Source organism: Mastigoproctus giganteus, chromosome 2 (assembly GCF_048544385.1).
Source record: "Mastigoproctus giganteus isolate SK-2022 chromosome 2, ASM4854438v1, whole genome shotgun sequence".
In the NCBI taxonomy this organism is placed as follows: Eukaryota; Metazoa; Arthropoda; class Arachnida; order Uropygi; family Thelyphonidae; genus Mastigoproctus; species Mastigoproctus giganteus.
Genome location: NC_143576.1, coordinates 110,673,892 through 110,688,300, shown reverse-complemented (window position 1 = coordinate 110,688,300; position 14,409 = coordinate 110,673,892). Strand labels below are relative to the sequence as shown.

Here is a 14,409-nt window from a genome sequence, read left to right as displayed (position 1 = left end):
CAGATGATACAAAGGTTGGCAGGGTTGTTAATGACAGTAATGGCAGTGTGCTACTGCAACAGGATCTAGATAATTTGGGCAGATGGGCTAAGAGGTGGCAACTGAAGTTTAACCTTGACAAATGCAAAGTACTGCATATGGGTAGAAGTAACCCCCAGAGAAACGTACCAACTGTGTGGTACTGCACTTAAAGTGGTAGAAAATGAAAAAGACCTGGGAGTAATTGTGCAGTCAGATATGAAGTTTTCTGAGCAATGCAGACAGGCTGCCAGGGCAGGTCATGGGGTTTTGTCAATGATATATAGGAATTTTGCTAGCAGGGAGAAGGAGGTGATTGTCCCTCTGTATAAGGCAATGGTCAGGCCACGCCTTGAGTACTGTGTACAGGTCTGGAGGCCTCATTTTAGGAAGGATGTAGATTTACTTGAGCGTGTACGGAGAAGGGCAACAAGATTGGTGAGGGGAACGAAGGGATCCTCTTACCAAGAGAGGCTTAAGTTCTGCAAATTGCAGTGGCTGGAGACTGGGCACCTGCGCGGTGATCTGATTGAGGTATATAAGGCCTTGAATGGGTTGAGCACGCTGAATTCTGATGGGATCCTTCCACTTGTTCAGATTACGAACCTAAGGGAGCATAAATTCAAATTAAGAAAAGACAGATGTAGAATAGATGTGCGGAAATTTGCCTTTAGCCAGCGGGTGGTTAATTGCTGGAACAAACTTCCATCTGTCGTTGTGGAAGTTGATAGGTTGAATAAATTTAAGGAGGAACTGGACAGGCATTTGGAGGGAATGGTGTGATTTTTTTTTTTGGCTGATGCTGCATAAACTCATACACTTGCTTTCTTGCATCACATGCCACTACTACTACTACTACTACATCTGGTAATGGTCTCTATTAATATTGAGAAGGCTGGTTGTAACTACCTTCTTAAAGGTTGTTACAATCTTAACTGCGCGGAAACCTTCGTTTATTCACGTAAACGATGCAAGGAGCAATTAACCATAGATGCCGCGGTTATGGAGCAAGCCTACAAGAAGCCTACAAGGCCTTCGACTGCGTGCCTCGAAGCTGGCTAATAGAGGCCCTGAAGATCTACAAAGTCGATCCGATAGTAACAAACTTCCTAGGAGAAACGATGCTGAAATGGAGTACCACCATTAAGGTCGAAAACATCAAAATCAGGCCAATCCCCATCAGCAGAGGAATCTTTCAGGGAGATGCCCTGAGCCCATTGTGGTTCTGTCTAGCACTTAACTCGCTATCCACCATGCTCAACAGTAGAAAGTACGGATATAACCTCAAAGAAGGAAGGAAGAACCTGTACACCCTCACCCACCTGATGTACATGGATGACATCAAACTCTACGCGGGAACCGAGAAGCACCTCCAGCAACTATTCCAGATCAAAGAAGAATTCAGCAACGATATTAGGATGGAATTTGGTCTAGACAAATGAAAGACCTACGGAATGCACTAGGGAAAATTAGTCAACCGAAACTACCAGCTGCAGACTGGTAAAAAGATCGAAGCCATGGTAGAGGGAGAGGCCTACAAATACTTGGGGATGATGCAGGCTCAGCAGTTACAGCACAATGAAATTAAGGCCTGCCTGACCAAAAAATACCATCAGATGCCCAGAAACATGCTGAAAGCAAAGCTGAATGGAGGGAACACAGTTAAAGCCATAAAAACCTATGCAGTCCCAGTGGTAACATACTCCTTCGGGGTCATAGATTGGACTAACTATGGAGGATATCATGAATAAGACAAGGACGATAAGGACCAAGAGCCGCCAACACCACCCGAGATCTGCCGTGGAGAGACTGACAATTGCCCGGGAAGAAGGAGGAAGGGACCTAATAGACCTCAGTCAGCAACAGAAGACAGCGGTAGCTAACCTGAAGGATTACTTCCAGAAACACACAGCAGCAGCACTCCACGAGGCCATAAGGAAGATAGATAAGCAGTATACCCCAGTCAACCTAAGCGAGGAGTAACCCCCCCCCCCAACCAGGAGGTACAAACGAAGCTAGAAAGATGGGCAGAAAAGACAATCCATGGCAGACACTACAATGATCTCCATCATGATCGCATAGATAAAATTGCTTCCAATGCATGGCTCACGAGCGGGACGCTCTTTCCCGAGACTGAAGGATTCATGCTCGCCATCCAAGACCAGGTAATCGACACCAGAAACTATAAAAAATGAATCGCCAAGGAGCCCAGAGTGTCCCATGACACATGTCGACGATTCCACCTGGCCTGAGAAACGATCCAACACATCATCGCGGGATATAAAGTGATCACCCAGACTAAGTACACTCATAGACACGACCAGATAGCCAGGATAATACATCAGAAGCTAGCAAGGAAATACCAGTGATCGAAGAAAGTGTACCGTACTACAAGTACGATCCCCAGCCAGTACTAGAAACCCCAATCCACAAGCTGTACTGGGACCGCGCCATAATAACGGATAGGACATTCCCACACAACAGACCGGACATAACCCTTGTGGACAAGAAAGAAAAGGCTATCTATCTAATTGACATAGCGGTACCCAACACTGGCAACCTACAGAAAACCCATGGGGAGAAAATCAGGAAGTACACAAACCTAAGACAGGAGATCAAAGAGATGTGGCATATGCAACAAGTAACGACCATCCCGATCATCGTGTCAACCACAGGTATGGTCCCAAAGCTCCTACATAACAGCCTAGTAGCAATAGGTCTACCAGCAAACACCTACAAGGAACTCCAGAAAGTCGCAATCCTGAACACTTGAGGATAGTCAGAGAGTTCCTCGATCAACAGAAATACTAGACATGACAACAACCACCACCTGGTACTTGGTAGCAATACCCGTCACGAGGTGGAAACCCCAATCAGGGAGAAATAATATAAGATAATAATAATAATATGTCGTTCTGAAAATATGATGATTGTCCTACTACTTGTCTTCAAAAAAGTTTTTTAGTGGTTAAAAAAATAATTATTTAAATTAAATAAGTTAATTATTATTTCTAAATAAAGAAATAACATTATCTAAATATTTTATCAAATATTAAGAACATATTAAAAAAAAAGATTGATTTGCAACATAATTCTCTTAATGGTTTTATAACATTATTTATTTATTTATGACATTATGAACAGAATACAACTGGGACGCAAATTTTAAGTCTCGCCTAGGGTACATAAACCCTTTCGCCGGCTCTGCTTGTTCTCGATGCACAAGGCATTTTTCTCAATATATGTATTTTTTTATGATATTTCAGTAACTAATCCCCAATACGGCCATCTCTGGTATTGAGTTTAATTACCGAACTAGGTAATCAGGTTTTCTTGTAGTGTTCGTAGGCCCTAAGTAATTACTCTTCATTGTGAAGCCTCACTACATTACATCAAAGTTTGATGTAATGTAGTGTATATGTTTGATGAGATCAAACATATTAAAATGCCCTCGCGTTAAATCTATTTTTTTTTTTTTTTTTTTTTTGTTGTTTTTTGTTTATAAAGAAATTCAAAAGCCTGCCTTTACATTTCGTATTCAAGTTATTTTCACAACACTTATTTCCGCACCAACTTTCTCGCAAAACGAACTTCAATGGCGTTAATGATTCTGCTAACAGGAAAAACCGAACATATAATTTATCTTTGAAACCTGTGCTTAAAACTTAGTTTACAGAATTTTATCTTGGAATAAAATCGTTAACTTCTATTTGAAGTATATTTTTTGGGTTCCCTGTTTTTTCGTAGGCCCCAGGCACTGTGGGTAATGAAAAAGACGGCCCTGTAGATAACGGCCAACTACAGCTTTGAGTGAAGGGTCCTAAAGAATTCCTCCAGTAACAGAGGAGAATCGAACCCACAGACCGGGAGGCACAAATCCCTCCGTACGAGCGGCAGAAGGAGTTGTATCACGCCGACTACGCGGCCTATGGATGACTATCGACATATTGGCATAAATAATAACGCCGAAAACTTGATTTTCTTAAGTTTTTATTTTTGGCACTAATTTAAATTGGCACATATTTAAATTAAATATGGAGCTCATACTTTAATTCACAATAAAATTTAAAAACTTGAACTTATTTAACTCACCTCTTTTAAAAAACCCTGAAGTTGTTCTAAAGGAGTATTAGCAAGATCTCCAAATGCAATGATTTCTTTGTAATTTTCTGCGGTAACATGTTCTCGACGATTTTTTAGCACATAGACAATCTTTCTTCTTATTGGATATGTACAATGCTCAGAAATGACCAACTGTCCAATAAGGTTTTCGGTAAACAACAATCTTTCAACTGGTGTATTGTCCAAAAATTCCAGAAGCGGTGTCTTGTATTCATCCAGACTTACCATCACATTCCATTTTTCTGAAGTTGTTTTTAAAGATTCCATTACATATGTTGCAACGTAATCTACTCTCTTATCATCACCAAAAGTCACCGCCATTTTACTCAATTAGTAAATCAAAGAGTACTCATAACTAGTTATATCTAGATTAACTGTATTAGCAATGGTTAAAACTTCAGTGAAAGTTTCCTCAAGACACACACATATTCTGTTCTGTAAAAAGAAACCAAAAAGGCCTATTATTATAAGTTAAAATAAGATGCATGTAAACGTTCTCTATTCAATCAAATGTCAATACACATTATCTTTAATACATTCACTAAAACATCTGTTAAATATATATAATATAATACTATATATATTTTTTTAATGCCAAAATATCAAGCTGAGGTATTCAGTGCGCAGGATGCCAACCTAAAAGAACTAATATCTCTACTGATATTTACAATTCAGATAATATATATAATTTTAGGCATTTACTATTAATGTCTAGAACTGATCCAGCAACATTGTAGTGATAGAAACAAGGTAAAAAAAAACTAGAAAAAAAGAAAAGTAAGAATATGGCAAGGAAACTACTACAATCCGTTGATCAGTTGAAGTTTCTCTTTGGTTTTTTACATTTGTTTGAGCTATTTTATCGATGATAATCTCCATCTTTATGGTGTTCCTCCATTTCGATATGGTTGCTTCTAGGAAGTTGTTCGCTGTCGGATTGACTTTGTGGATATTCAGCGTCTCTGTTAGTCAGCTAGGGGGCACAGAGTCAAAGGCCTTGCGGTAGTCGATGTAGGGCGTGTACTGGTTGCGGCGCTTCTTGTATTAGCAGGTAAAAAAAAAAAAAGAAAAAAAAGAAACTAGCAGGTGCTGGGCTGCAAATATTATCTGCGCCCCAATGAACCACAGTAAGCTCACTGGAAAACGCTTCCATGAAGAGAGTTAAATATCTGAAACGTTGAACCTCTTGTTTGCTTCAGGAGACTTTTTATAAATCATCTTTAATTGGCTTCAATTTTTTTTTTTAACAAGTAGAATAAAACTCAGTTATTTAGTTTCGTGTATATACCCGTGCGTATTTGTACGCACAGCTACCAGTGCGTCTTTATACCAATGCATATAAACACGCACAGGTATCTGTTAATGATTGCATTCATTATTAAAATGATTAATTGTAAATTCTGCTGACCTAATGGCCCTGTAAGAGTATAAAGAGAATAAAATTAATCTGAGAAGAATTTTAGGTGGATATCTAAAATGTGAAACTAATGAAGCTTAAGCTTCTGGGCGTCTCACTTTCACGGGCCTCGTCCAAGGCTTTGGGAGGGGCCCTAGCAATTTGTTCAATTGGTCATATGTTTTTGTGAAATTTGCAAAAGTAAGATATTTTAACCAAAATCGGTTAACACCTCTGTCTCTTTCCACTCCGACTTCCCCTCATGTCGGGTGGTGTTGGAGTAGCCGCAGACATTTTTGGTGTCCAGTTGGGGATACATTTAGTTTGGGTTCAGTGGGATATATTTACGTAGGTTCGCAGTTCCGTTTATACTATATAAGCATAGAGAAGTAAGACATGTTACTATTCTGTGCTGTATAGGTAAGTTATTCCGAGCCGTCTCGGTGTAGGAATGGCTTACAGCAGCGTTTCCCAAACTGGGGTCCGTATACCAGTTCCTGAGAGTCCACGAAATGTTCAAAAGGTATCAAGTAATATGTGTTTACTTTCTTAAAATATATATACTGATAGAATCACAACGAATTTCGTTATAGAACATTACTTATTTTCAATACGATTAGTATAATTGTATACATATTTCAAATTATTCGTTCTTCGTATAGCAACTTGATGATAAATAAAATTATTATTATATATCTGTATAAAAAGAAGAATAAAGATCAGTTGTTTCACGCATAAAACTTTGAATTTTCTTTTCAGAAAACCCAGTGTTCATACATACATACACACAAATATATACATAAAAAAAATATTATATTAGGGTTACCTGTAATTGATTACATAAATTCTTATTTGTGTCTGTAAATTGCGTGTGTTCTCTGGGGCGAAAAAACCCCAGTTGCTACCCGTGCACACAAGCATTTATATTATATATACATCCGTAAACAAGGTCCGAAAACTTGTTTTGATTTTTGAAGGGGGTACGTAAATCTCAGTAGTTACAGTATTATTGTTATTATTGTTACAGTATTATTATTATTATTGCTCATATTATTTCTCCCTGATAAAGGTTCCACTTCGTGACAGATATTGCTACCAAGTACACAGGGTGGTTGTTGTTATATCTGGTGTTACTGTTGGTCCAGGAATTCTCTGACTGTCCTACAGGTGTTCAGGATTGCGACTTTCTGGAGTTCCTTGTAAGTGTTTGCTGGTAGACCTATTGCTGCTAGGCTGTTATGTAGGGTCTTTGGGACTATACCTGTGGTTGACACGATGATCGGGATGGTCGTTACTTGTTGCATATGCCACATCTCTTTGATCTCCTGTCTTAGGTTTGCGTACTTCCTGATTTTTTCCCATGGGTTTTCTGCAGGTTGCCCGTGTTGGGTACAGCTATGTCAATTAGATAGGTAGCTTTTTTTCTTGTCCACAAGGGTTATGTCTGGTCTGTTGTGCGGGATTACCTATCCGTTATTATGGCGCGGTCCCAGTACAGCTTGTGGGTTCGGGTCTCTAGTACTGCCCAGGGTTCGTACTTGTAGTACGGTACACTTTCTTCGATCAACTGGTATTTCCTTGCTAGCTTCTGATGCATTATCCTGGCTACCTATTAGTGCACTCAGTCTGGGTAATCACCTTTCATCCCGCGGTGATATGTTGGATCATTTCTCAGGCCAGGTGGCATCGTCGACATGTGTCATCGGACACTCTGGGCTCCTTGGCGATGTATTTTCTATAGTTTCTGGTGTTGATTACCTGGTCTTGGATGGCGAACATGAATCCTTCAGTCTCGGGGAAGAGCGTCCCGCTCGTGAGCCATGCATTGGAAGCAATTTTATCTATGTGATCTTGGTGGAGATCATTGTGGTGTCTGCCATGGAGCGTTTTCTCTGCCCATTTTACTAGCTTCGTTTGTGTCTCTTGGCTGGGAGGGGACTCCTCATTTAGGTTGAGTGGGGATATACCACTTGTCTATCTTCCTTAAGGCCTGCTGCAATGCTGTTGCTGTGTGTTTATGGAAGTAATCCTTCAGGTTAACAATCGCTGTCTTCTATTGATCGATGAGGTCTATCAGGCCCCTTCCTCCTCCTTTCCAGGCAATTGTCAGTCTCTCCATGGCTGATTTCGGGTGGTGTTGGCGGCTCTTGGTCATCATTATCCTTGTCTTTCTCATGATATCTTCCAGCTCGGCGTTATGGAGCCGCGTTCGCTTCCGCCAATGCAGAACTCGAATCCGGATACATCAGGCTGGTAGTCCAGTGTCGTAACCACTGGGCCATCGCGCCCATTATTATTATTATTAACTATATGGTGCAAGGAGGTCTGAGGCTTAAGTTGCGCCAGCCAAAAAAAAATTAAAAATTTGAGTACACAGAGAGAGAGAGAGAGAGAGAGAGAGAGAGAGAGAGAGAGAGAGAGAGAGAGAGAGAGAGAGAGAGAGAATTAGGAGGGAATCACCAAAAGAGAGAAGAATGGTGATATCCAGCTCAGGACCCTGGGTGTGCCAAGCCCATACTCACCATATGTGAGCCCCTGGGGTATGAATGTGTCCTACGGAGCTCGGCACCGGAAGTATGTGGGTAGTGGAGGAGAAATACAAATTTGTAAGGTTTGAAATGTAAGGAGCCAGAAGCTAGTTTGTGGAAAGTTCTTCCAATCATCAGATGTGTAAAATTATAAGCGGAGGATTCGGTTCTAATGGATGCCTAGCCAAAATATAAGTTCTCTCCTGTCAGGAATATACTTTTATGACGGGAATCGAGCGAAATAGCATTTTTCAGAATTCTCGTGTTTTTAGGGCACAGACTGTAGCAGTACTACAAACCGCGAGTATTTCTATGTGTGAAGTCGAATGTTTTATGCATCCCAACGTATCGGATCGCATCTTAGTGTATTTGACGCATCTTGTCCTGAAAACGTTGTGAGGGTTCTGGAGAAAGTTATTATTATTTGGCTTGATTTGTTGTTGTTTTGACTTCCACCCTACACAATCCCACCCCACAAAACGCAGATCTAACTGAAATTCACAGAAAATTCCAGATTCTAGGTAAAGTAGGTGTTAGCAGAACATTAATGACACACATTTATTTACAAAACATTTACAAACCTTTAATGAACATTATTTACAGTATTTACATAAAAAACAAATAATTACATACACGCATACTAATATCCATATTTTTGAACCATATTAACTGCAGCCATTATCAACCCACTGCAGGATGGAAGCCTCCTCAACAATTCATGCTGAGGGAAAATGGACCATAATCTGCCACGCTGGTCCAGTGCAGGTCCAGTGCAAAGTCTAGCGCTTCCAGACGAAACGGCACGCAAAATTGCCACCGACTCAGCAAAACGGCCTGAAGAAACAAGTGTTGAAGTCACAAAACTCCTACACATATTCATCAATATGTGAATGTATGTAGCAGAAGAATAATTTGAATACACAATTATATAGTTCGATACAAAGTAGCGGCAATTTTAAAATGAATTTGAATTATTCTTGTGTATGCCTTAATTTCAGATTAATTTTGTATATTTTTTCAGAATTATTGATGATAGCAAAATTCAAGCTCGTATATGAAAGAAACTTGATAGAGGTTTCCCATATTTGACAACAGTCCTAAAAATTTAAATGGCATTACCAATAAGGAGTTGTGAAGCTGAGAGAAACTTTTCAAAAACTATCAATAATAAATATGATTAAAGAGGCCTGTGCCTCTGGATTCATTATTATTTTAAACTTTTACAAGTTTAATACTAATTGTAAAACACACATATATTAAATATTTAATACATGTGTGTTTTACAATTAGTATTAAACTTGTCATTAATTATTCTGTCTTTCGTTTCGTTCTGTGTCACACAATAATACAAAATAATATCAATAATAAAAAAACAAATTTCGATCAACCATGCTGGAGGAAAGACTGAATTATCTTTCTGTTCTCTCTATAGAAAATTATATTACAAAATCGTTGTCACATGAAGATCAAAGCGTATGATGCAGTCAAAAAAATGTAGGGAAAACATCATATGTCAGTCAGTTAATTAATAAAAATATTGTTATTTTTCTAGATTTTGTGGTATTTGTCAGCTTTTTAAATTTGTAATTCGTTGTGATTTCTTTTCTCATTCTAAATAAATATTCACTTCCGTACCTAATTTTGTATTCTTTTTCTTATTAGTCCTCTATTTTCTGTCATATTTTCTCTATGAATGACAGAAAATAGTCCTCTATTTTTTATCATCCATAGCAAGATCTCCAGTGCTTCTTATCAGCCGTCTCTTGTTTGGTCTTTCTGGTCTTATTTTTCCTTCCATCTTTCCCTAATGAACATAATTATTTTTTTCAAGTTTATCTCCATCTCTTCTGAAAACATGACAAAAGTAGGAGAGTTTTCTTTTTTTAAAACTAGCCCATAAAACAAATTTTAGATGGAATAACATTCTGCTGTCAATAGTCCTTTTATCACTTTGAATTTCAGTTGTGGAGAAGGATCTTAAGAATACATCCATTTTCAGCACCAAAATTCAAACTGTTTAGTAGTAGTTCCTAATAGTAGGAGTAATAATGGCGAATGATGAGAAAGCGATCTTATACAGCATCAGCCAAAAAAAAAAAAACATTTTAACATTTGTCAATGTTAAACTTCAACTGCCATTTCTCAACCCATCGACCTAATTTTCCTAGATTTATTGCAGTAGCTCGCCCTGATATCTGTTGTTAACCACCCTACCAACTTTGTATCAATCTGCAAACTGAGACATTAAGAGCGATATACCTTGATCAATATCATTGATAAATATTGAAAACAACAATGGGCCCAGCACTGAACCCTGGGGAACTCCACTAATAACATTAAGCCGCAAAGAGCACTGCACATTGATAATAACTCTGTCTTTTACCACTTAACCATCCCTTTATCCATAACAGTAACCTTAATCCCACACTGCTCCAGTTTGTACAGCAGTCTTTTATGTGCGATAGTATCAAAAGCTCTCCTGAAATTCAAGTATAAGATGTCAAAATTATTTTTTTGCATTCGGTTCCTTGGTCACCGCATCATAGTAGCCTATTAGATTGGTTAAAAAAAAAACCGCCCCTTAACAAATCCATACTGTGATTACAATATAATTGCATTGTTGTCCAGATGGTCCTGCATTACTTCTTTAACCAGTGATTCTATTATTTTCCCTGGAACAGACGTTAAGCTGACAGGTTTGTAATTACTCACGCCACCTTTTGATCCTCCTTTATGAATTGGGGATACATTCGCACATCTCCAGTTCATAGGGTCCTTTCCTGGTTCTTTCTTGTTTATTCTTGCCTTGTCTATCTACCAAGGTGGATGTTCATATCTCAATCCCATATAACGCTACTGGAAAATCAACGTCAAAAGGTTAGTTTTCGTCTTGATTGATATTCCTCTGTCTTTTTCCAATGTTTAGTAATTGAGCCATTGTGTGTTGCTCCCTACCAGTCCCCTTGATTTATTCTTGGTTGCTTCTCTTATTCGTGAGCAATAATTCCAGATAGATAGATTTATTTACCAAAATTTTGGGAAAACAGCAGTTTATTGAATTGTACTCTATCAACAACCAGAAATTTGTTTCATAATTAAATTTTAATTCCAATTTTGCGTTTTCGTCATCAAGTCTTTCAAGGGAAACTTTCATTTCGTTCCTATCCTTTTCAATGTATCCATTTAAATTTTTCAATGTACTTTCAAATGGTTTATTCAGCAAATTTGAGGTTGGAAATCTTACGAGTAGAATAAATAAAAATAATGAATTTTTATTATGGAAATCTATATTTTTGAAATCTTCTTATCTCCATATTTAATGTATTACATAAAAAATGATATAAAAAGTGGCTCCAATTAATTTTTAGTTATTTACATGAGAACAAAACTATTCTCAACTCCAACTGAATATTGCATATTGAAACTATCTCGTTGTGTCAAATAATTTATTAAAAATGTAATTTATTAAACATGTTTAAAATTAGAACAACTATGGATTGATCAGCGTGTAAATTAGCTACTTGCATAGTGTATCCAAGTAAGGGAGGGTAGTTTTTATCCCATAAAATGATATCTACTTGCAAATGAATATATTTTTTGTACTCGAAACTTTAATAAACAGACGCTTTTATTTTCAATTTTAATCTCCATCTCGGTTTCATTTTATTATTTATTTATTTTTTTTCATTATATGATATACCAACTTGGTTTATTTCTCAGTCTCGCCGCTCCCAACAGGGCAGCCTTTTCCATTAGGCACTGTGCCAAAGGCCTACGAAGTTTTTACTGCTTACGAAAAAAAAGGGACCAGAAAAATTATACGTAATTCAAACAGAATTCAACGATGATTTTATTACAGAAATAAAAATTCTACAATTTATAATATCAATACTTTCTTCGGCTTTTTCTGTTAGCAAAATTGTTAATAACATCATCGAAGTTCGGACTGCGAGTAAGTCAGTGCTGGAATAAGGGTTGCTAATAACTTCAAAGCTATATTTATGAAAATCTTTCGAATTTCTTTAAAAAAGAAATTACATTTAACGCATTGACATTTTAATAAGTTTGATGCAATCTGCGCAATGGGACTTTGGAATGACGTTTATTTAGGACCTAAGAAAAGCAAAGGACGGCCTTGCCTCCCAATTCCCTCAAAAATTCATGAAATATATTCTTCCTGCCAAGAATAATTTCAGCATTACAGTATGAAGAATTGTGAAATAATGGTAAAAAAGTTAGATGTACACCATAATAACAGGAACTATTCGTGTAGTTACTATTCGCATTTCTGGAAGTATGCTTTATATAAAATGCACATTCAGAAATTGGGACTTTATAAAAGTTAGAAGTTCTAAAATTCCTTAGAAGTTTTCTGTGATACTTACTGGAAAAAAGTTCCTTTGTCTCACTGACTTGGAAATTCAAGACGGATCACACGGCTAATGATTTGGGATAATCATCTGTATACCAAAATGAATATCTGGCAGTGGGTTTATTTAGTTTTCTTATTATTTAACATATTTTACTTCGAAATAGGACACAGACAAATTTTCGGAGTGTGCGAGAACTTATATGCACCTTGATGTGGGTGCGCTACAGTTGACAAAAGGCAATTGCTAAGAACGCATGCTCTGATTGCAACCCTAAATGCGTGTGCAAAGCGTTTACATTGGCGTTGTCATAGTGACGCAAAGCACGCTCTGCAAAACTAGAGATAGAGCGTGTATAAATTTAGATAGTATCGAGCAGTCATTTAAAATAGTACTGTATAATAACGTGTAATAATTTGAAGTTAATTGTACCCTCTTTTGTACTGTTTATAATATTTTCTTTTACGAAGGTGATTTCCTATATCCTTAATTAATGATCGAGTTGTGGGTTGAACTTACACAGATAATTAAAGGCCATGAGTGGTCAGTATATTGTGTCTGTAAATTGCGTATTTTCTCTGTGAGTTTGTTTATTTTTCTGGATAAAAAATCAGAATTTGAAGGGAAATATTCAATAAATTCTCCGAAGACCGGTTAACCAGACCAAATTCTGAAAGGAAAGAAAGGGGGAATGAAAATTGAACAAATGAATATTGAACTATAACCTCCCTACCCCACCCCCGAGCAGGGTTGAACGGCTGCAACCGATGTTGTCACACAACAACAGTCTTTGCTGTTCTACTGGCATTCGGAACATAATCCTTCGTGACTGAGAACATATGGGTGATCACATTGTGAACGGAATATTTCAATCACATGCCGTATCTCTAAATATGATTTCATATTTATTTTAAAGTCCACATTTTAACAGACTATAATATTCCATAACTACTACTTCGGTTTATGTTTTTTTTTTTTTTTAATATGCATGGATAACAAGGTTGCTCACTTCTAAAAGTGATTTTTTGCAGACATTATAGTAAAAAAATTTAGAGCAACCAAACTCCTTTACAGACATAATTTTACGTAATATCAGGATGCTTCATGAAAATAACAAATGACAGAAGTTAGCAAATTAAGGGGAAAAAAGTTTTAAATAAAAATGTAATAAAATAATGTAATCAAAAACTACTTTGATTTTATGTTTTAGCGACAATACTTCCTGTAGTAGAATCACATCTAAAATAAAAGCATGTTACCTTGCACGAAAATAAAATAAAATAAAAGCATGTTACCCCCTCCCTGTTGAGTGGAAGAAGCTGCTCTAATGGGTGCTGCTCTTCGTGGACTAATGTAATTAGTGGAGTCCCACAGGGTTCGGTGTTGGGTCCTCTTGTTTTGTATATTTATCAATGATATTGATGAAGGTATATCAGGCTTAATGTCGATGTTTTGCAGATGATACAAAAGTTGGCAGGGTTGTTAATGACAGTAATGACAGTGTGCTACTGAGACAGGATCTAGATAATTTGAGCAGATGGGCTAAGGAGTGGCAACTGAAGTTTAACCTTGACAAATGCAAAGTACTGCATATGGGTAGAAGTAACCCCAGACAAAAGTATCAACTGTGTGGTACTACACTTAAGGTGGTAGAAAATGAAAAAGACCTGGGAGTAATTGTGCAGTCAGATATGAAGTTTTCTGAGCAACGCAGACAGGCTGCCAGGGCAGGTCATGGGGTTTTGTTAATGATATATAGGAATTTTGCTAGCATGGAAAAGGAGGTGATTGTCCCTCTGTATAAGGCAATGGTCAGGCCACGCCTTGAGTACTGCGTACAGGTCTGGAGGCCTCATTTTAGGAAGGATGTAGATTTACTTGAGCGTGTACAGAGAAGGGCAACAAGATTGGTGAGGGGAATGAAGAGATCCTCTTACCAAGAGAGGCTTAAGTTCTGCAAATTGCTGTGACTGGA

At 37.6% G+C, this 14,409-nt stretch overlaps 1 protein-coding gene across 1 annotated transcript in view; it reads right to left on the bottom strand.

Moving 5' to 3' along the window:
* The window catches only part of LOC150089496 (dynein beta chain, ciliary-like), a 1,205,440-nt gene extending 1,200,979 nt beyond the window's left edge, over positions 1-4,461 (bottom strand). Inside the window, 1 exon segment of the mRNA XM_090390004.1 lies at positions 4,111-4,461. Within this exon segment, the coding sequence (XP_090246130.1) occupies positions 4,111-4,461 (351 nt within the window).
* Positions 4,462-14,409: the final 9,948 nt, after the last annotated feature.